This window comes from Phycodurus eques, chromosome 3 (assembly GCF_024500275.1).
Source record: "Phycodurus eques isolate BA_2022a chromosome 3, UOR_Pequ_1.1, whole genome shotgun sequence".
In the NCBI taxonomy this organism is placed as follows: domain Eukaryota; kingdom Metazoa; phylum Chordata; class Actinopteri; order Syngnathiformes; family Syngnathidae; genus Phycodurus; species Phycodurus eques.
In genome coordinates, this window is record NC_084527.1 from 4,301,568 (window position 1) to 4,324,386 (window position 22,819).

The 22,819-nt window shown below is 44.3% G+C and overlaps 1 protein-coding gene across 3 annotated transcripts in view; it reads left to right on the forward strand.

The window, feature by feature from the left end:
- The first annotated feature begins 17,266 nt into the window (after positions 1 to 17,266).
- Positions 17,267 to 22,819, forward strand: part of ank1a (ankyrin 1, erythrocytic a) — a 70,926-nt gene continuing 65,373 nt past the window's right edge. For all 3 annotated transcript variants that reach the window (XM_061671552.1, XM_061671566.1, XM_061671557.1), the window contains exon 1: positions 17,267 to 17,486. In XM_061671552.1, the coding sequence (XP_061527536.1) occupies positions 17,361 to 17,486 (126 nt within the window). In that variant the 5' untranslated portion in view covers positions 17,267 to 17,360. The remainder of the gene's footprint in view (positions 17,487 to 22,819) is intronic.

Here is a 22,819-nt window from a genome sequence, read left to right on the forward strand (position 1 = left end):
CCGGACCATAGCACACTGTGACACGAGGCAAACCGATTTCAACCGCAAGCTTCAAAAGCTCAAGTGTTTAGTTCTGGTGTACGATCACATGCCATATTCTTGATTCTTCCAACACCTGCCCAAACCTTTGCCAGAGATGTATACACGAGCACTGAACATTCTCAAATGATGGACAGCTCTTCTAAGCGGGGTGCTATTCGTCTTTATGGACACTTTAAACAGCATGTGTGTACACTGTCTGTGAGTTAGCGACACGTTTTTTTTGTAGTAGACTTTTTGAAGACAATTTACATTCCAGAAAAATAGACCCTTTATTTTTTTGTTCTGATCTCGAAGATTTTGCAAGTGAGAATGTTCTTTTTTTTCTCTCTCTCTCTCTCTCTCTCTTCTCAAGGTTTATTACTAAAGGAATTCATATATTGATTTATTTAAGTACAAGCAATTTAACTTATTATAGCTAGTTTAGGGAATAATATAAACATGTTTTATAAAAGTGATTCTTTTTCCAACTGTTGATTAACTTTGTTCAACAACAATGCCATCCGATTAGACATTTTTTATTGCGTGTGGATTTCATAGCAAGAATTGGAATCACACATCCCCAGTTTGCAAGCTCTTTGCATAACGAGGATGAATGTTATGCACATTGAGTCACACCATAAAAGGTTATTGTCCTCGTGTAAAGGGCAAAATGTTTTTATTTCATGTGTAACGCATGCTTTGTTGAACCAACGCGGCGCTGTAATTATGTCATCCTACATTGCAAATTGGACTCAAAAGCATCACATTACGATTTTCAGCTTCATTCAGCAAGTATCTGCAGAGCACATGTGAGTCACTATGCAGTGCAGTAAATGAAAGCACAATAAAAGACATCAGTACATCAAGGGTGGAAACGTATTATTCTGTGTTAGCCGCTGATACTAAACTGCGACACGAACGCCACTCTCAGGATGTGAAAAGAAAAAGAAACACACAGAGTCGAGAACATTTATTGTTTTTCAAGTTTGGTTAAGTTTATTTATTTAAAAAATATTAGCAACTTTGATATTGTTTTCAAGCCATCTTTCTTTAAAACGGTACAAACATGGTGCAAATGTGATTTGTATATCCCAAGGTGTAATTATATTTTGTGCTCCGAATAAAACAATGAAGCAAATCATTGAGCATTTTTGGTTTTTAATCGTGTTAGCCCTTACGGCATGGATTTGAAATCGGTTTCTCAGCAGTACCAATTAAACTGGCCCTTAATAGTTTCCGAATGTATTGAGCTGGATTTAGTTTGGATCAGTCACCTGTATGCTCGCGCGGCTTTTATTTTGTATACGCAGCTGATGAGCCGCAGCATCTTAATTGCGATGCGAGCGTTAAAGACTGAGTAGAGCGTGTCAAGATAAACAACAACACCCAGCAACCCCCCCAAGCCCCCCTATCGTTCTCCCTTTCTCCTCGCCAATAAGCCTGCTTGTCTCTGAGGACCCGACGTCTGGGGGCCACAAGTGAGAACCACATGAGTCTCCCTCCAACGTGGCCTCCTCCTCTCCGTCTTTCCCCAACTCTGACAAATGCACTCCCATGCACGGAACATGTCGTATGGCTCCTTGCTTTTTCTTTATCTGGCACGGCGACGTCCTTGCTTTGGTGCCTCTCTGTTTTGTTCTCCTGAAATGTCCCTTCTCCGTTAATGTAATTAGCACTGGTAAAGGAGGGCAGTTAATTACCCACTCTATTTTGATCGGGTAATTAATGTAATGCCAGGAAACGGCAACTGTTTCATTAACATAGCGCTCAAAGCGATAAGGGGGCAGGGTAGCACCCGTGCCTTTATCGAATATATTTATGGATAAACAGAATCGACTGCTGGTAAAACGTGGCGCTTAAACCACCTGGCAGTCATGTGACCTCCACTGTAGCTCCATTTTTGTAACCCAAAAAAGTCCTTCTTGACTCTTGTCTCCTTTGATATGGTTTTAATTTGCGTAGTTACAGTCAGCTTTGTTCCAGCCGCCGCCGCCGCCGCATTCATCTTAGCGAGTGCTCCTCCTGCCCGGCGGTGCAGGAGCCATATGCTCCTTCTCCACTTGACTGTTCCCACTGTTGCCCGTTCTCGCGGCGCCAGCATCAGCACCATTTACTGCCTTCTGATCGCAGTTTGCACGAAGACAAGATGAGATGCCACCTGCTACCGAGGCGCTACACATCACACTGCACGCGCCGCTTGGGAGCAAACGCAGCATCTGCTCTAATGAGAGCAAAGACCACGTTATCTTTCATTATTGATACTGCAGATGTATTGATGAGTTTCCAAGTTGAAGGCACAGTTCTGTCGCCCAAAACAGACACCCCCTCTTTACTCTCAAGGGAGATGTTTGTGTTTATATACCCAATTAGCCCTCCGGCCACAGCATGGCCATGCATTAGGCTGACGTTAGCCCCGGGTGTATGCGATACGTGTGTGTGCCTAAAATATGCAGCACCCCTTTCTCATTTGCGCCATGCCTTATTAGGCAGTATGAGGCTAAGCTTGACAGGGGCGGCCCACTGTTTTGTCAAAAAGATTGGCTTCCGCGCACAGCCAGTGTCCTTTGACTTGAGCCGGTCAGTAAAACCTGCATTGTTGCCCATTAGACCATTGGACCCCAATTCCTTTTTCTAAAATGAATCCCCTGCCCCTTATGCCATTCCCCTGGGTGTCAGTAGAGTGGGGTGGCAGATGGGACAGACACAGAGCTGCCCCATGAGACCGCCCCCCCCCCCCCCCCCCCCCCCCTCCTCAACTAAACACACACATACACACAAACACGTATAGGTGCACACACTCAGACATGCATGTATACACATATGCATAAGCAGAGCGCGCACACAGCACAGCGGCAACACACAACTTCCCTGCCCCCAGACACAAGCCTCATCTGTCAGCACGCCTCCTTTGTCGCGAGCTCAGGAGGAAGTTGTGTGAACGCAGAGTGACGTCTCTGTCCTTACCTCTCAATCTGTGCTCTGTCCACGTATGCGCATGTGTGAACTTGCTTCAAAGAGGTGCTCGGTAATCGCGTCTAGCCAATGATTGCCTCGTTGGTTCTTCAAGGCAGCGTGTCCCCCTTACGACGGTCAAATCCTTGAGCTGAAAAAACGGGGGCCGTTGGAGCCTACCTGTACGGTAACGATTGATTTCTGTCACGTTTCACTTTGAAAACGTTGCTTCTGCGTGGGGTCATGCGACTGCCTGGCTCCATTTGATTGGTCAAATGAAATCAAACATCACTCATAGTGACATTGGATTGGATTGCATTTTTGTTCAAAACCTCCACGAGAAAGGTATGGGCTCACTCATTTTCGGCTAATTAGAGAGACCTCACAACTTGAAACATTTGAAACGACACAACTGATTGATTAATTGACTCGTACATAATCACTCAAAAAGTATTAGTATACAACATTTACGAGGAAGCTTCAACTGCACATCCTGTAGTGTCTACCATGTTATTATGAGAAAAATTCAACATTTGTAAGTTTTGTAGCACTATAGAGCTTGAAAATGATATAAAGCTTCTTATTAGCTTACAGCTGTCTCAATTAGAGGTTTAAAACTAAAACGCTTTATGTCCTGCGTTGTTTTCTCACTTTTCTTGGTTGATTTTACATGGGACAGCCCTTTTTTGCCCATATGTAAACTACATTACATCAGTCGAGTTGGTCGTTAATATGTAAACAACTTGTTTACTAAAGGCACAATTAGTAATGGTTCTACTCAATGACTACAAATGCGGACAAAATATTTTTCTAATTTAATTTGGGAGTTTTATTTTGTTATCTATTAATTAAGGATCCTGTTGTTGACAAAATAATTGTGAGGTATTATATTTTGCTCATTAAATAGGGTTTCCATGAGTGATTCTGTGGCTCAAGATGAGTTCAGTTCACGTGTGGTCACTTTTCACTTTATAAATATACGAGTAGTAGGATATAGTTATCCTTGTTAGTTTTACAATATTTACAAGAGGGCCGTGCATAAAACATGTGGTCAGGCGCGTGCTTTGGTTGAGGGTGCGCGCCCCCGGCGGAGTGAGGTGAGGAGAGCCCGCGTGGCGTGGCGTGGCGTGGCGTGGCGTGGCGTGGCGTGGGTGGGTGGGTGATTAATTACAGACTCGGCGTGTGACAGAGGTGAACTCCGCGGTGGTACTGTCTGCTGCCGACACGGAGGGAAAGTCTGCCTGGCTAATTGACCCGGCTTCTGTAAGGCCATCCATCAAGCGTGGCCCCGTAAGAAAGAGGTAAGTTAGTTAACCGAGGCGCCATTCATTACCCGCATTAGCTTCTCGCCGTCTGTCTCGGCGAGCACGTCGTGAAGCTCGCGACCCCCAATTGAATTAGTTGGCAACATAACACACAGATTTTTGGAAAGCGTTTGGAAAGCGGTCCCTTTTTGGTAAGTGTCTCAGGGTGTTGTCTTATGTCACATTTTCCTCATTGAAGCACCTTGTGGGAACTAAACCAAACCATACAAGTCAAAACTACGGTGGCCAAGAAGTATAAAAAGTGAAGACAACATGACAGAACAGAATATGAACCACTTTTACAAATGGCAAATCTAGGAAATGGTAAGTACAGGGAGTGAACCGATGGAAACAATGGCATATGTTTGTAATGATTCACTCATTCTATAGTCCCTAATCACTATTTTGGGATTTAGATAGATAGATAGATAGATAGATAGATAGATAGATAGATAGATAGATAGATAGATAGATAGATAGATAGATAGATAGATAGATAGATAGATAGATAGATAGATAGATAGATACAGTAGACCCCCGCATACTTATTTTCATATTTTGAAAAAAAACAAAAAACAGCTGTAAACACAAAATACAGAAACATGTACGAGGGTTAAAACTTGGAGTGGGAGAGTAAAAGGACAAAAACAATTTTTTTTTTCATTATTTATTCAGAAAACAGAACATACAAGCACAATCGCCGGCAGGGGATGACATCCAATCAGTAGCAAAAAAGACAAAAACACGTTGTAAAGAGCACATCGAGGCGAGGTTTTAATGGCTTTCGCAGTGTCTAATGGTCCTAATATATTGTTTGATTTAGATTTTTTTTAATCATTGTCGAAACACTTTACACGGGCAGAATCAGTGAAATGTTTTCAAAGATACATCTTTCGTTTTATTGTTAAGAATATATTTTGCAGGTAAAGTCCGCAAGCTGGAGACTTACTGGAGAGTCAGCGCCACTGGCCGTCGCACGATGACGTCGGCGAGGAAAAGTGGAGTCGGATTGCTTTTCGACAGTTCCTGTGTGGAAAAAAAAAAAAAAAACACCTTTTCATTTCCCCGTGACGCTGTGACGTATTCCAACAAAGGTTAAGTAAAGGTGGGATAAAGGTTAGGAGATTGGACCATCCAAAGAGGCCCTTGGACTTGTTCTAAAGTGACCTGAAATGAAATATGGCGCTGTTTCGGTTGTGGTGAAAAAAGGGGCGAATCAAGTCATTTGAGCCATTCCTCTTCAGCTGCCTGCGTGCAAGTCTTCAGCCTTGTGGGTGGTGTGGTTCGGGCCCCAAAAAGATGGAGTAGTGTGAAGTTGGACCTCCTACACCTGGTCATGGCCCACATGTGCTTTCACTCTCCCACTTATAGGAAAATATATTGGAGTTTAGTCAAGGCAGGGGGGAGAAGGGATTACTCATCCCCTAAAGATGACTTGTCATATGGCGTTTCTCTGCTCGGCAAGTACAAAGTTGCAGTCGATGACGAATTTTGCTTTTTACAATATTATGAATGTAAACACACTCAACAACAGCTACGCCTTTACAATCGAATCAAGTACCAGATGGATCAAATCAGTTTTGAGTAACGATACAGTTTAACCGTAAAGGTTGCACACAATCTTTTCCAACATGCTGATTATTATTATTATTTTACCCACAAGGAATATCCAATGAAATTTAACTCATTCAGTTGTTAATCTGATTCAGCGTTGCTGTCATAAAAGTTCTCTGCTGGCGGGCAGCGCGTCTGTAAGGAATAGATGGTTGTGGTTTGAGTCCCACTGCAGACAAAACAAACAAACAAACAAAAGAAATAATAATAATTGTTGGAGAGACGCAAGTCTGCATCCAGACGACTGTCAATGTGCCCTTGAGCAAGAGTTATCTTCGGTTGGTTTCCCAAAATAAAATGTAAGATAACCTCTTGTACGTTTCAAAGAAGACTATTTTGAGCACGACCGACTTGACAGCTTCTGAAATATCGGCTACAGTTCAAAGTCCTTGGAATCGCCTCCAAAGCTGTCCGCGCTTCTCGAGGCCTTCCAACACCAACTGGCCCCTGAGCTCCTCCGACCATTTCTTTTCTCCGTGTCACCCGCTCATCTCAAAACTAAAGCCGATAGCTTTGTCCGAGCCCGGAAAATGCTGCAATAACCCCCGCGCTTCTCTCAGAACAGCTGCCGACTGACTTAAAAAACATTTTTATCAACTTCTTTATTTATGATATCATCCCCAATTCGGTCATTAAAAGCCGTTGTTGTTTTTTTTGCTATTAAACTAGAAAATGAAGGCTTTTCGAATTGTAATTTAGTATATTTGAACAACACTTACTGCGTTAGTTGACTGCGGTGCACAGCACGGTTTTTAGATCAGAGACGAAGAAAAAAAAATGCAAACACCTCAGTGTGATGCAGTCCAGTTTACACAATGCAAAGTGCAACCACAATAATAAATACATGTTGATAAATCATCATAAATATCTTTCCATTACACCTCTTTGTGCATGTGTGCCTCATGTTATGGCAACTAGTGCATGATTACAACTTTTGAGCGTGGAGGATGCACGAGTCCTGTTGCGTGAGCAGCCTCAAAGCGCCCCCTACCGGTAAGTTTCGCCCCCCCCCCACACATACACACACACACCAATGGCGGTGTTGCTTCTGTGGAAGTATTTTATCACGTTCATTTGTCACCACTAACTTGATTTGTGTCAGTGCTCATTTATTTACACTCTGAGCATCCACGACGTTATGAACATTTGCACCACGCAATGATATCCAATAGAAGAAATAATGATAATGTTCAATTTAGTTTAAAAATATATTTGTTATTGTTCTTGTAGTTTGCAGTAGTGAAGAACTGTACTGCATCATACTGAGAGTTCCTAATATTTTGGACTCTCAAAACTAACTAACTAACTAAGTTACTAACTAGTGTGAGTTCTGTTTGTGGGTCATACGCCTATTGATGCTCTCTAAAAGAAATCATATTTTGAATGCTGACAATTATTTTGTTTTCCAAAAACAATGCAAAATAGTAAAGCATTATTTTTTCTTTGAATGACATGTCAAATTTGTGTTATTTCCTTGCATTACTGAACAGAAAATGTTTTAGTGGTTGAATGGTGTTCAGTTTGAAAATTCGGATTCTTGTTTAAAATGGTAAAATATCAAGAGGCCACCGAAATCGAAAGCGCTCGCATGAACGCACTTAATGACGTCTCTTCTTGTTTTGATGAAACACACGTTGTTTAGCGCTGTTTATGTACTTACTATATTCATATATACGAATAAGGTGATCGTATGTGTGGGATGGCGTCGTAAGCAGCGTCGTAAGCACGCCAGTACTTGCGACACTGTGACGACAACAACCATTGTATACGTCCCCCTTTACACATCGCCATGCTTGAATATGCAGGAGGATAACTAATCAAATAAATCCACTCATTAAGAAGGCTGCCGGTATTTCTGCTTTTGCATTAATTATGTAGTCATTAGCATACCAATCAGAGAAATCAGAGATCATGTAATTAAGGTTTAACCAAAAGCACCTGCTGCCTGTGATTTGTGGTGTGCGTGTGCGTGTGCGTGTGTGTGTGTGAGTGTGTGTTTCAGGCCTAATCTAATCTCTGGCCTTTGACAAGATGCTCCCTCATCAATCCTGAGCTGTCGGAGTTTGTTTTTTTGGGGGGGGGTTTGTTTTGTTTTGTTTTTGTTTATCGGGTCGGGTGTTGGCGTTTGGCCGATCTAGCCTGCGAACCGTTGTCACGGTGATCCAATTGATTGGCATGGGACGCTCGATTAGAAAGGAAGAATAGAGGACAGGTGGAAGGAGGCGGGCGTTACATCTAGTTGAGCAGACTGGGAGAAAGTGAGGACTCGCTGAGTGTCATGAGGGGGAGTTACTGTCTGTTTTGGCTCTGGTTACACCTTGTAAAAAACTACCAGTAATTACTCCAACGGTCCACGGAGAGTATTGGAGTACTCGGAACCTCAAACTATATCACCAGATGTTCTTTCTTTCTTTCTGGTTCGGATCAAATTGAATGAAATTGAGCATTTTTGAAAATGCCATATTGACAGATTTTGCTGAATGTTTCTGGCAGCACGGTACCTTTTATTTCCCGTGTAGTTCATTTCTACAACATACGTATGTAATGGACGAAATTGCTTTCGATGTAGAAACACCGCCATCATTGACGGACAGCATCTCTCTGTGCGTAATATCGGGAAACCGCCGTTAACGAGCCCGTCGGTACAGAAGTGGTGTTTCTGATTGAGGGTGTGCACGTTTTTGCAAAGGAGGCCGAGCACCTGTGGGCCAAAGATTGATGGAGCTGAAAGGAGGATGAAATCATTTGTGCAAAGGGAAAACCAGAGGAAGCCATTTGTAAGGAATCCATAGAAGAAAAATACACAGAGGAAAAGCGACGGTACGGGAGAAGAGATGAGGAAGGAGCGAGAGGAAGGGAATGGGACTCGGGGGACGAGGTCTCAACTGTTTGTGGTGACAGACCCGCCCCCGCCCCACCCCCGCCCCCCGCCCCGGCCTTTGGCCTCCTCCCCAACGCTTCCTGCTCCATTTCCTCTTCTTTCATTCCTCATTTTGGTCTTACCCTCTGAATTATTACCGTTTGGCCTGCTTGTGGTCACTCCCGGCCAGGTTCTGTCACAGTCTCCCATCCTTGTTAAAAAGAAACATCTGCCTAATATACTTTAATTCTCACTGTACACTATATTAGTTAGTTGTATTACTGGATTGTGCCCCCGCCCCCGCACCCCCACCCTCTTTTGCCTTTAGATTCCGCAAGGCAATGGAGACAATCCAATCCATTGGTTTTGGTTCTAGTGACCTGATTGCATTGCGAAGTTGACGTCGATTTTTGAGCTGATGTAAATCTCCGGTTTCAACCCGTCCCATTATTAGACTGAGCTCCGCTGAACGCGTACGCTGTTTTAGTGCGATGATGTCATCTTCCATCCGAGCGGACGCTACCCGGTCTACCTTCGAAATCTTTTTTGAATTGCATGTCTATAAATGCAACCATTCACACTCACATTCTTCCAAGGGCGATGAGAGTTGACCTACCACAGTCTTTCTCAAACTTTTTACACCAAGTAACACCTTAAAAGATATTTAGTCCTTCAAGTGCCACCATCGCAATCCGAATCCTCTTTATTTGCCAAGTATGTCAAAGATTTGATGCCTAAAAAGTATATTTAAGATAATTGTAAGCCACTGTAACATTATGCAGTTTGAACATTCTCTGTGTTTAAATAGAGGGGGGAGGGGGGGGGGGGAGGGGGGGGAACTGTACTTAACGATTCAATTAAAATGATTTGAACATAAAAGTTAAATAGAAATTGTTGCTACTGTTTAAGAGCATGCAGTTCCTAAAGAGTAAATGCAAATGTATTGAACTTAAAAGTTAAACACAACTGAATTGTACTTAGGTTGAGATTCTTCATGTATCCACTAGAGGGAACCCGTGTACCCCGACAAGTACTTGGAGAATCACCGTCCTACACACGCAAAGTCTGTTCACAGAAAGGCTCTAGTTGAGATTCAAACCCAGAACCTATCGACTGTGAGGCAGACGTGCTAGCTAGCGTTTCGTTGGTTTTCGCTACCCACAAAGGTAAACATAAATGATTTTAGATGTTGAAATGAATGAAAAGCCAGTACTTTCAAATCTGCTCCATCTCTCTGCTTTGCTTCAGGACTCAACAGCGGCACGCAAATAATCTCGGCGTATGTACGTATGGGTTGTCGCAATGCATTGTCCAAAATTCCATTTTTGGGCAGCATTGTAAGCTGCTTTTATATTGTGCAATCTGTCTTCTGTTTCAGTTTTGCTGAGAGTCATTTTGCTTTTCTTAGCTAAGCTAACAAGAGTGAAACCTGGCGCTATCTTGTGTACATCTCTTGTGTTCAAATTCTTCCTCGCAGCTCAGTTGGAGCAAATGTTTACTTGCCACTGCACGATAGAAAATGATGGACGCTAAATGTATCTAAAAATGTTTTTTTGTGTGTAAAACGTCCCCTGTACATGACATTTGAATGTTATTTATTGATGATTCTGACTAAGTTGAGGAAACATCCTTGTAGACTTCAGAGTGATCCCTGTGAGTGACTGGCGACCAGTTCAGGGGTCACCCTGCTGGGATAGGCTCCAGTTCACACGTGACTCGGATGAGGACGAGCGGCCATTTGGATTGAACCTTGCTCCACGCTGTACCACTGTCCTACCACTAGAGGGCAGTAGTGAATTGGCCGTGGCGCTCCCCTCTGTGTCCATAAATCGTGTTACATTTACAGTCCATCTGGAAAGTGCTTCAGAAACCTCATAGCGCTGCAGGAATTCCACTGACTTTTGTTTGTTTTCATCAATGGGTGGAAAACAAATGCAAATCTCCATTTCAAGAGACTTACAGAGGATTTGCTTTTGCTTTACAGGGGTGTCGAACTCATTGGAGTTCAGGGGACACAGACAGCCTAATTACGCCTCAAGTTGGCTGGACCAGTAAAATCATCAGCACAATTAATATAGGTAACAATAAGTTGGTGGTTTCCCCTTGTTTTAATGCAAGGCAATACAAGTACATTGGGAATATCTTTATTTATTGAACAATCCTTTTACAAATCATGAAGAAGAATGTCAGAATTCTTGAGAAAATTGTACTATTTGCTTTAGTTTATCCTTTGCCTGTGTGCATTCCAACTGATCACAGTGATTTTATATAAAGCCACAAAACTAAGCCACAAGGTATTTGGAGCTGAAAAATGGTGCACACAAGTTCTATGGATTATTTTCCGTCCCTTTTCTACATGTTCATAATAATTCTCAAAAACTGACTTGACTCCCGAAACATGCAAACTAAAGCGGGCACAATTTTAAATGTACAAGAAAAAAATGTATCTGTACTCCTTAACCATATCATAAAAATACTTTAGTACTGTATATTTTATGGCATTGCATGAATAATAGGATTCCAACACATCCAACTCTTTTACGGTGAAGCTGTTGACTAACGTTTAATTGCACATTTTTCAACTATAATCATGCATGGGTCTATTTCCACAGAACCTTTAACGCAACGCCTAACAGCAGTGTTGCTGCAGAATTTATTTTCACTCTCAAACGCATCTTGCGGGCCGGATCGAACCGCCTAGTGGGCCGGTTCTGGCCCGTAGGCCGTATGTTAGACGGCCTCCCTTAACACAGCACAGACAACTTAGATTTGCAGTCCGATCACCCCTGCAGCTGTGAGGCGACACCAGGCAACTGAGCTGCAGACACTTCAGTCCCTCGTCGCCATCAAATCCTTCCAGAGAATGCAGAGGGGAGTCCGCCGTGTAGCACAGCTCAGTCCTTCCGCCACATCACCTGATGATGTGGCGGAAGGCCTGAGCTGTGCTACACGGCGGACGTGGAGCCCGCTGTTGGTTTGTCATCTGCCGTATGGCTTTTGCCGATCAGAGCTCTCACTGTTGGCATTGCGCCGTCGAGGGAGTGAGAGACGCACACAAAAAAGACCGAGCGCGTCCTCCCTTCAGAGCCAAATGTCAAGTATTTGCTCTGCTTGCAAAGTTCACGATGAGCTCATCTGTTCAGGGTTGTTTTTTTGTTTTGTTTTTTAATTGTGTTTTCGATTATTACTTTTTTTCTGAGCTGTGTTTGATTTCAAAAGCCCTTTATGTCTTGTTTGGATCACTGCAAAAAAAAAAATGTTTTTTCTTTTTTGGGGGGGGGGGGGGTCAATGTAAAATCCAAAAGAAACTAGAATTTGTCATAGTTCAGTAGCTAATGAATGTGGTTGTCACTTACATCCTGCATGTTTATTATCACCCTTTATGTTTCAGATTAGTTGTTTTGTTCAATATGTTGTTTGACATTTTACTATCCAAACATTTTGATCATTTAATTGATACTAATGCATTATATCAATATTGCAGATGGTGAATGATATGGTTGTTTAACAGTGTGTTCTATTCTAGAGAAGAAAAAGTTCGAAGATGAAAAGAATAACTCACCGAAACAAGAAATCAGCAGCTCTTTACACTTTTGGACACAGAAATAAAACACATGACGATAAATAACGGCAGCAATGATCATTACTCATTTAAAACGGTAATAATAACCATTTGACTGTTTATCACAATTTAGCGTACATTCTTTCACGAACGAATACAGCAAACTATGATACTGGTTGATCTCTGTAGTATCCCAAATCCACCAGCAGAGAGAGCCCGGTGACCTTTAATCCGCACTGTTTGCTTATTTGTCACCATTCCAATTGATCTCCTGCAAATGCAACGATGATAATCTGATTCACGCGGTTAAAAGGTCAGCGTTACGATCCTTTGATCCACTGGAAATTTCAAAAAGGTCCTCAAACTTCATCCATACTGTGGGAGCAGAAACCAAGCCTGTTCATGGTATCCCAAAGCTGCTAAAAGAAGTCTGCACCACACTCGATGGTGCCGAGGATGGTGCAGGCCCACGCACGACAGTTGCAGGCAGGCCACCGTGGCCACACACTGGAGACGTTTGCTATCGGAAATGTCCAGGCTGATCCGACATGAGCGGCAGGGTAAAGATTTGGCTGAGCGCCTCCTGTCGTCCGATGAGCAACCATAGAGCGGATAAAGCATTGACTTCGCCCGTGATCCTTCCGTGACAGGGCCAGATGACGATAGTACAACCCCGATTCCAATGAAGTTGGGACGTTGTGTTAAACATCAATAAAAACAATGATGAGCAAATCATGTTCAACCTATATTTAATTGAATACACTACAAAGACAAGATATTTCATGTTCAAACTGATAAACTCTATTGTTTTTTAGCAAATAATCATGAGCTTAAAATTTTATGGCTGCAACACGTTCCAAAAAAGATGGGACAGGTGGCAAAAAAGACTGAGAAAGTTGAGGAATGCTCATCAAACAGCTGTTTGGAACATCCCACAGGTGAACAGGCTAATTGGGAACAGGTGGGTGCCATGATTGGGTAGAAAAGGAGTTTCCCTGAATTGCAAGCAAAGATGGGGCGAGGTTCACCTCTATGTGAACAAGTGCGTGAGAAAATAGTCGAACAGTTTAAGGACAATCACTGCATGGAAGCGGCAAGGCCGAATACCAACATTGAATGCCCGTGACCTTCGATCCCTCAGGCGGCACTGCATCAAAAACCGACATCAATGTGTAAAGGATATCACCACATGGGCTCAGGAACACTTCAGAGAACCAATGCCAGTAAATACAGTTCGGCACTACATCCATAAGTGCAACTTGAAACTCTACTATGCAAAGCAAAAGCCATTTATCAACAACACCCAGAAACCCCGCCGACTTCTCTGGGCCCGAGCTCATCTAAGATGGACTGACGCAAAATTGTTCTGTGGTCCGACGGGTGCACATTTCAAATTGTTTTGGGAAATTGTGGACGTCGTGTCCTCCGGGCCAAAGAGGAAAAGAACCATCCGGACTGTTATGGACCCAAAGTTCAAAAGCCAGCATCTGTGATGGTATGGGGCTGTGTTAGTGCCAATGGCATGGGTAACTTACACATCTGTGAAGGCACCATTAATGCTGAAAGGTACATACAGGTTTTGGAGAAACATATGCTGCCATCCAAGCGACGTCTTTTTCATGGACGCCCCTGCTTATTTCAGCAAGACAAACCAAACCATATTCTGCACGTGTTACAACAGCGAAGCACGTGAAACACGCCCAAGACCCGATTCTTTTCACGCATTAGCCAATCACAATGGTCATTTGCTCTCCCCGGCTCTCGCACACGCCCCGCCTTCTTCTTCTTTAGTGTTCGTCTACTTTCTTCTGCTTTTGGAGTTAATGTGGCTGGCAAACCAGCTGACTGAAGTGTGGCCACATTTTAGGGTACAAATGCGACCATTTAAGTGCAATCTGGGGCACTGCACAGGCAGGAAATCCGTGTTAGAATCTCAATTGGAACATCTTTGTGTGGAGTGTGTGGATTTTCTCTTGGTATCCGGCTTCCTTTCAAATTCCCAAAACATGTACGTTAGGTTCATCGAAGACTCGAGATTGTCCATCGGTACGAATATAAGTGTGGTTGTTTGTTTCTATGTATCGGTGTACCCCGCCTCTGGAACACAGTGACCTGCGATAGGCTCCAGTTACCCGCAACCCTAATGAGGACCAGTCAGAAGCACACAGGCTGCAGGTGTCCATCAAATCATGCTGATAGTGTCATTGATCATTTAGCCACTTCATTTTGACCTGGTGCTTCCACCAGACCGAGTTCAGAGAAATGAAAACTTTGTTAACCTTTAGTCATAAACGTTAAGTCAAAGTTTAAGTTTCGGTGTGGATCCGGATCTCATTGAGTCATAGAAGAGTAATCACTCATTTTAAAACTCGTTCACTGCTATTGACGGCTTTTGATGTCAAATATCCATGTTAACTGGGAGGCTTGGCAGTGAATGAGTGAAGGAGTTTCCTTAGCGTACGATTTGGAAAATTGATGATCAGATTTTGATCAAGCAGTATTTTGTATTTACAGTGGAGCCACTAAGGTTTATTGACCCTGGCCAACCTCCAATTTGTTTGGATTCAGACTAGAAAATAACTGAAAAATAATTCATCTGTTACAGGGTTACAAACTTGACCTGGTAAACTATTTGTATTTTTTTTTTTTTTTTTTTTTACTGTAACTGTAGAGGCATGATTTGAAATAACATGTTTACTCTCTTAACTGATTGTTGACCGTTCAAAGCTAATCCTTCAAAATAATACAATTGTTTAAATCTCGGGTGGCACGTTGGGCGACTGGTTAGCACATCAGAATTGGGCGAAGTCAGTGGCGTTTGAAGGCATGAGGAAAGTGTGTTTATTGCAAGAAAAAGTGAAGAGAAAAATCATCATCATCACAATTTAACACTTAAAAAGTCAGTAAGACAATTGAATCGCATAGGAACACAATTACAGCACACGTCTGTTTTGACCCTCACCAAACGGAGCTTGTTGCGAGTAGGCGTTCCCGACTTTTGCGGATTAGTCGCTCCTCTTCCATTCCTCTCTGCTGCTGTTGGGCCGATGCCGAGTACGGCTTTCGTTACCTTGACAACTCGGGAGGGACATAAAGAACTAAAAAAGCAAATGCGAACTGAGAAGCGCACGTATTCCCCACAAAGACGACATCGATTTGTCTTTTCACTCGAGGAGTCGGCACTTCATCATCGAGCCGCCAATGAGCACTCGGTTGTTGGTTCGTGTGCTGATCTGTGTATCTGGTGCATGGAGTGGTCTCATCGCCTGACACCCGCACTCACCCCAAGACTTCAGGGTTGTCTCCATCAACTGCTCTTTGAGTGTGTAGAGGATGAGTTGCCTCAGTGGCTGTGTTCGAATCGACAGTAAAACGAGCACCCCGTGAGTGAAGCAGGAGCGTAGCTTAACTTAACCAAGCTAGTTGGTTCAGCAAAAATCTTCTTATTACCATCGCAGCCAGTCACAGCGGCGACTGATTCGAGAACATTTCCCTTGAGTTCGATATTGTGATAAACGGTCTCGCCGCAGAGCTGTCAATCCATCAGCATTTGTGTTTGTCGGTGTCATATCTTAGCTCTACTGTACATGTGAGCGATTTATGTCGTGGCGCTGCGGAGTGAAGGCAAAATCATCACGAGTCAATTCATGAGTAGGCTGCTGAATGAGGATCAGGGGAGGCCTTAACAGGAGAGGGGAAGGAAAAACTAAGAGGGTAGTGGGGAAAAATAGTGTGGGCATAGCATGGATTGCTCAAAGGAAGACCTTTTGATTTGATTTCCTACATTTTATGTCCGAATCCTTCCAAAATATGGCTACCTCTTTTGGCGTATGTCCAGTATTTGTGTGTAGATGCCCCATTATGTATGTGCTATGTATAGTGAGCCAGGCGCAAAACATTTTCAAGGATTTCTTTTTTTTTTTTTTTTTTTCTTTTTGACTTGCGTCAGCAGCGTTGTTGGGAGGCGGGGGGGAAACTGAACATGAGGAGAGGAGAGAGAGAGAGAGAGAGAAAGAGCACCAGTAACCATGTGCAGACTCCATCAAAACTTCTTTTCGTTCATCTAATCCTTGCTGCACAAATATCTATAGTATATATAAGTAGATCGTTAATCCAACCACTACTGTAAAAAGTCATGAAATTTGAGAAACAGTGCACAGGAAGGCAAAAGAAAGAGGAAAAAGCATCCCTTTACTCTATAGCGTATGTACTGTAAATTTCACATTTTTCAGTCGACTGAATGAAATAGCGCTGCGGAGCTCCCAGACGTTGCGCACACAAGCACACTGCACCAACATCCTTGCACAGTGCAATCTGCTGCAGTGCTTCACCACAAGGGCAGGAAAGAGGAGACTAAACGAGTCAAAGGCCCTTTTTCCCTCCCCTCGTGCATATTTTAGAGTTCTTTTATTTGTGTGTGAGTGACGCCGTGATTGAGTGAGGGTTCCCTGTGCAGGACGCACGACAGGAGCACAAGATACTGAGAAATCCAATAGAGTGCTGGAAAATGAACCAAAATCTGTGTAATGTGAGGAGGGGGGAAGTGGCTTTGATTTCAAGCTGTCAAATGAGTGTCCCTTCGTCCCCTTTGAATCTCAGTCGATGGGGTTGGATGGATGCAGAAAAAAAGATAAACATGCAGAAAAGGAAGACGAAGCCAACCCTTTATTGTCATATTTTAAAGAAATATTACCCTGTCTTCTCTTGCAGTGGGACACAAGAGGCAAAAGATGCATGGGGGGGGGGAAATAAAATAAAATAATGAATGAGGGAAGTGTACATTAACGATGGCGAGAGTGCTGTGCTGCAATCGCATCCCACAGCAGACGGCCGAGGACTGCCGCTGAGTGTGCGTGCGTGCGTGCGCGCGTGTGTGACTGCACTGCTGAAGAGGAGGAAGAGGAGGAGGAAGAGGCAGAGTGAGCACGCTCAGACACTGCAGGACCTGAGAGGAACACAGCAGCGGCAGAGCTTGCGTTGGCACGCGCCGGGTACCAGCACTGAAAGATCTGGACGCGCTGACACCACCGGGACCAGCTCAAGCGCCATGGCTCAAGCGGCCAAACACCTGCGCAAAAACAAGGATTTAGAAGCCCAAGCAGAGCAGGAGCGCAAAGAGAAAGAAGAGGAAAAGGTCAAGAAGAGGAGTCGCTCACGGGATAAAAAGCGCAAGGTACAGGTGTCGTAGTCAGTCGCGGGGGAGGGGGGAAGAGGTGTTTTTTGGGGAAGGTTGAGGTGCCCCCTACCTTCTTTGTGTCATGCTAACTGAGTCTGGGGTGCCTGGGCACACATGGAAAGCCGTCATGTTGTGTTTCCACTGTGTGTACGCACATCCTCCCTGGCACACATGTATGTCATGTGCATACAAACACGGGGAACCTTCCAGCACACTGCATGCTCTCCTAATCCTTTTATTGCTTTATACCCACTTTATTGACCGCCCTCAATCAATTCTCTGCCAAGGAAGCACTGTCTCCCTATCCCTGTTCACACTTTTTTCTTTACCCCCCACACTTAAATGTTCACTGCAGTACTGTCAAATTTGGCATGTACTCCAAGCATCTAGTGGCCAGCGCACTACCTGCACGTCCGCGTTTTCCTTTTCTTTGGCTTCGGAATGACCGTTGTGGTGGAATACCTGCGGGCTTCTGTCGTCTGCCTGAGGAGCTCCATGCAAAGCCAGAGCTCATTGTAAGAGAGACTGCACGGACCTACGCCGAAACTGCTGTGTGCGCAGCAGTTACTACCTCTGGTTCAATTTTACATTTCATAGCGAAATTAAAATGAGTCATCGGCAGACTTCGCAGTTGAGCGTTGGTGGAAAACAAGCTCTTGAGCAACCGAGTGTGCGTAGTGCCAAGCTGGCTGAAAATCAATCTGGTGCTGATGCGGTCCCTCAAGTCCGGGGATGCTTTTTCGGTAAGATGGCAGTTTGACTCGGATGAGCCGGGGTCACATCGACCTGTGCTCTTGATCTCCCTTCAATGTGCAGAAACGTGAGAGCAAGCCACGGGAGTGTTTTGCAGGTGTCTGGAAAGGGGAGCAGCAAGCGGGGAAAGCCTGCGGCGCTCTCACCGTACGCGTGATCACGGATGAGGTTTCCGCTCAGGTTCCGAATGCAGCCCAAGTTGGACTCAACGTGCGTCGTTTCTGGGGATCCTATATCTATTACATAACCATGGAGCTGATGTCCTTTCCGACTCCCCCTCCCAACCAATCCCTCATCTAAATTTTTTGAACACCAGCTTATGTCCATGCGTGCGTTGTCAGAACAGCAATCTTTTTCGACCTCTCAACTTGCAATGACTTTAACCGCCTTTACTGTCTAAATATTAACAGACAAAATGCGCGCGTCACTTTGCTACTAGCAAAGCAGCTTCCGGTCAGCTATGACCCCCAATGCAAAATTTTTTGGGGAAGTTTCAGGATTCATTGTTATGGGGGGGGGGGGTGGATACAGCTCAGTCTTGTTTTCAAGCTGGCAATTGTCTTCTGAGGAACTGTCTGCAGAATTTTCGCTTTGCGTCCGATCCGTGCTGTATGGACGAAGGCCCCACTCAACTGCAATCTACCAAAATACAATTGAAGTTTACACGCACGCTAACCTTTTCAGCGTGAATACAGTTTTAACTTGTATATGCACAAATAAGTTATTGTCCAAATTTTTATTTTAAATGTTTTACTCCTCCAAAAATGTGAGGTGACATATCACCTATGTGGACATCTATTTTACTGAACGGATAACAAAGCGGCAGCACTGTGCTACCGGGTAATTGGGTACTATTTTACAGATATATATTTTAGATTAAATGAAATAGTCCTTTTTACTTCAAGTTGAACGCTAACTGGGCGGCACGGTGGGCGACTGGTTAGAGCATCAGCCTCACAGTTCTGAGGACTCGGGTTCAATCCCCAGCCCCGCCTGTGTGGAGTTGGCATGTTCTCCCCGTGCCTGCGTGGGTTTTCTCCGGGCACTCCGGTTTCCTCCCACACCCCAAAAACATGCGTGGTAGGTTAATTGACAACTCTAAATTGCCCGTAGGTGTGCATGTGAGTGCGAACGGTTGTTTGTTTATATGTGCCCTGCGATTGGCTGGCGACCAGTTCAGGGTGTACCCCGCCTCCTGCCCGACGATAGCTGGGATAGGCTCTCGGCGACCCCAGTGAGGAGAAGCGGCTCAGAAAATGGATAACAAAGCATTTAAATGTCAATAATAATAATAAAATAAAACTCTCGAATCGAATCACAATCGAAACAATCCAAAGCGAATTGAATCACGACGTGAAGAATCGAATGGTGAGGTTCATAACAATACCCTGCCCGACTATCAGCGCAAGGCTGTCGAGCACTCAGGTGATTGCCAGCTGCCGCACAATCCCCATCGGGCATCTTTAAGGTAAACCCCAACCGTTTATGGCTGTGCAGCTATCATGGCTGACATTGAGTCTCTCTTCTGCATCGAAATGTCCTTGGTTTGAATTCAAGTTTTGTCTCTGTCTGCTTCTCTCCGCCTTCCATAATCTCTCCCCCGTCCTGCCTGAACTGGAAATATAGTTTTCTGAGAGGTACCCATGCCAATGCCTGAAACCGATTGGAATAGCTGTCTTAAGTGTTACTGCAGTGTTGACGTGTGTGTGTGTGTGTGTGTGTTTCCATGGTGGTGTAATGGATTAGTGTTGCTGCAGTGGTGACTAAGCTCATCACAGTGAGCACCTATCGTCTGATCATGTCTGCCCGCTTACCTGCAGCCTTGTTAGCACAGATTCAAGTCAACGTTTTCCGAGCAACCCGTCTTTCGTGTGAACCCCTGGCGGTGCACTTTTGTTATTGGCGGCTCCATCGTCTCATTAGTAAGTCGGTTTTATGGACAAAGATGTGTAGCCCAAATTACCTCTGCAAAGTCAGCTGTATTTTTAACACAGCTTTCTGTCTGTCAGATTCAGTGGGAGTTGTAAAAGTTGTAAGGTGTAAAAGCCAGTGAGAGAGAACATTTACCAATACAGGTACTGTATTTAGTCGATTGTCCCTAATCGTCTGTTCTCTTCATTTGATAGCTCCTCATCGGTTGCACTACTCTCTGTGCAGTCTTTTTTATTTTTTATTTTATTTTATTTTTATGTTTTACAGATACTGCTACAGTATCTGTCACATTCTCATATTTTAATCTAACAATAATGGGAAACACTCTTAAATTTGGAGGGGGAAATGCGTTGCAACATTCTTTTTATGCATAAGTGCCATTTGAATGTGTTGTTTTCACAATCAATTATCAGAAAGTAAGGTTCCATCACAGCTCCCCGCAAGCACAATTATTGTGATTGGCTTCCCCCCCCCCAATAAAAAAAAAAAAAAAAAAAAAAAAAAAAAACATCTGAGGCACTGGAGACAGTGTATTGCCGGATTTGTCAGCATATACCGGGTGATCGAAAAGTAACGCCCTATTTTTAAGAAATTGTCATTTATTTCTGAACTATAATTCTTACAAGAAATGAACATGAGACAAAAGCGTATTGCATGGAGTTTGAGAACCGCACGTTATCCGTTACTCATGCACAGACCCATCACGGAGTTGTCCTTTGCAGCCATTACTTGTCATTATGCTTGCGAGCACTTGTCTCATTATGTCCATGAGGAGGTCAAGGCAAGTTTCGGACAACGGAAAGTTAGAACGAGGCGCTTGTTTTAGCATGGGAATTATTCAGGGAAATGCGTGTCAATCACCGATGTCGTTTCTGTGTCCTTTGAATTGACGGATTGCGCGTTCACGTGGCCCAGTGGGAGCGCACAGTCCGATGACTCGGCAGGCTCGGACCCGGCACTCGTTCAGGTCGACGGCGGCTGGGAATGACTGTACGAGTGCCGCGTGGGCAGGTTGGCCGGGAGCTGCGGCGTACACGCCTTTAATTAACGCTGCGACGGAAGATGCGCGTGAGGCCGAGCCACCAAACCCACCGCCCCCTCCTCCTTTTTTTTTTTTTTTTTTTTTTTTTTTTTTTTAATGAGGTTGCAGTGAACGAGTTCATCGCTGTGACAACCCGGGTTTATTTAACGATCGACAAAGTCTTCTTCGCTTCTTTTGGAACTTGATCTCAATTCTCTTCTGTGAGAAAACGAAACACATGAATGAGAAGGGAAAAGAGGCAACATCGAACATCCAGCAGGCGCTTCTCCTCTTGCAAGGGCTCCGACGCTTTTGAGTATTTAGCATTCTGTCAGTGTCGGATTTTGCTGCGACTGCAATGATTCATTTGCACGCTCCGAGTTTGAATTTGTGTGCAATAATCAAAGCGTACATCCAGCGTGAGCCTGTTGGCTGACACATACGACTGCGGCATCGGCCTTTGTTCATCGTCCCACCGCAGCGCATAATCTATTGATTTCCGAGACAGCACGCGAAATGATGTGTCATATTGAGAGGGGCTTCCTCAGGCTCGTCGTCGTGCAGTGGCTCCCTCTCAATTGGTATTCTGACAGCGCAGCTATTGCATAACTCGCCGAAACAAGAATTGAGAGAGATCGGGCTCATTCAAACGCATCCTCACAAATGCGCAAATACAACGGAAGAGAGCTCGCGAACGAATACAGATGCCGTGTTGTGAGAAATGTGACAGGTCATTGTTGTTTCTCATCAGAAAGCAAAAGCTTTTGGTGTGTTTTCTCGTCGGAGCTGCAGGTGGTGGAATCCGCTGCTTATTGCTCACAGATGCTGCGAGTTGTGCTTTGCTTCCCCTCTCTGCGGAGTCTGTCTCTGAGACATGAGCCTCTGCAGCGGGCAACCTCGGAAGCCCCTCCCCATTGATCAGCTCTTACCTTGCTCTGATTGCCCCATGCATATACAGATACATATTCTGTAAATGCAATCTCATGTCTTCTGACGCACAATTAGATTTATGGCGTGGCGTGCGCTACTCGGCTGCAACCAGCAGAGGTGCTCTAGATTCATTCTCAACTGCTTCATGGTCAAAAACGAAGACCACTCCACTCCAGCGAGGAAATCCCAGCGACATTTAGCAGTTTAGAGGTTATTTAGATTTTTTTTTTTTTTTTTTTTACAATACTGAAAACATCTTATTTCTGCCATATGCATTTGTAAGGGGCAGTTTGTACATTCGAAGGCTTTCATGATGCGGATGGTAACAAATGACCCGCCTGTGGCCTCGGCACTTCCAAGGATATTCAGCGCTCCCGAATGACGTCTGACTGAGCGCCGCGCGGATTTCTCGAGTCGTCTAATCCTCGAGTCAAGTGTCATCGCGGTGTCGCAGCATCCCGGGCCTCTTATTAAAAGCCGAGCTTTGTCGGGTCTGGTGGTTCGCATATCCAAGTTCTCACAAGCGCCTGCGTGGGACTTCTACGGGTACGCTGAGCTTCCTCCCACGTTCCAAAAACAGTGAAGACTCTAAATTGTCCATAGGTGTGAATGTGAGTGCCAGTGTGTTTTTGTCTATATTTCCTGTGTGACCGGTTGACGACCAGTTCCTTTGGCCTGAAGTTTGCTCCTATAG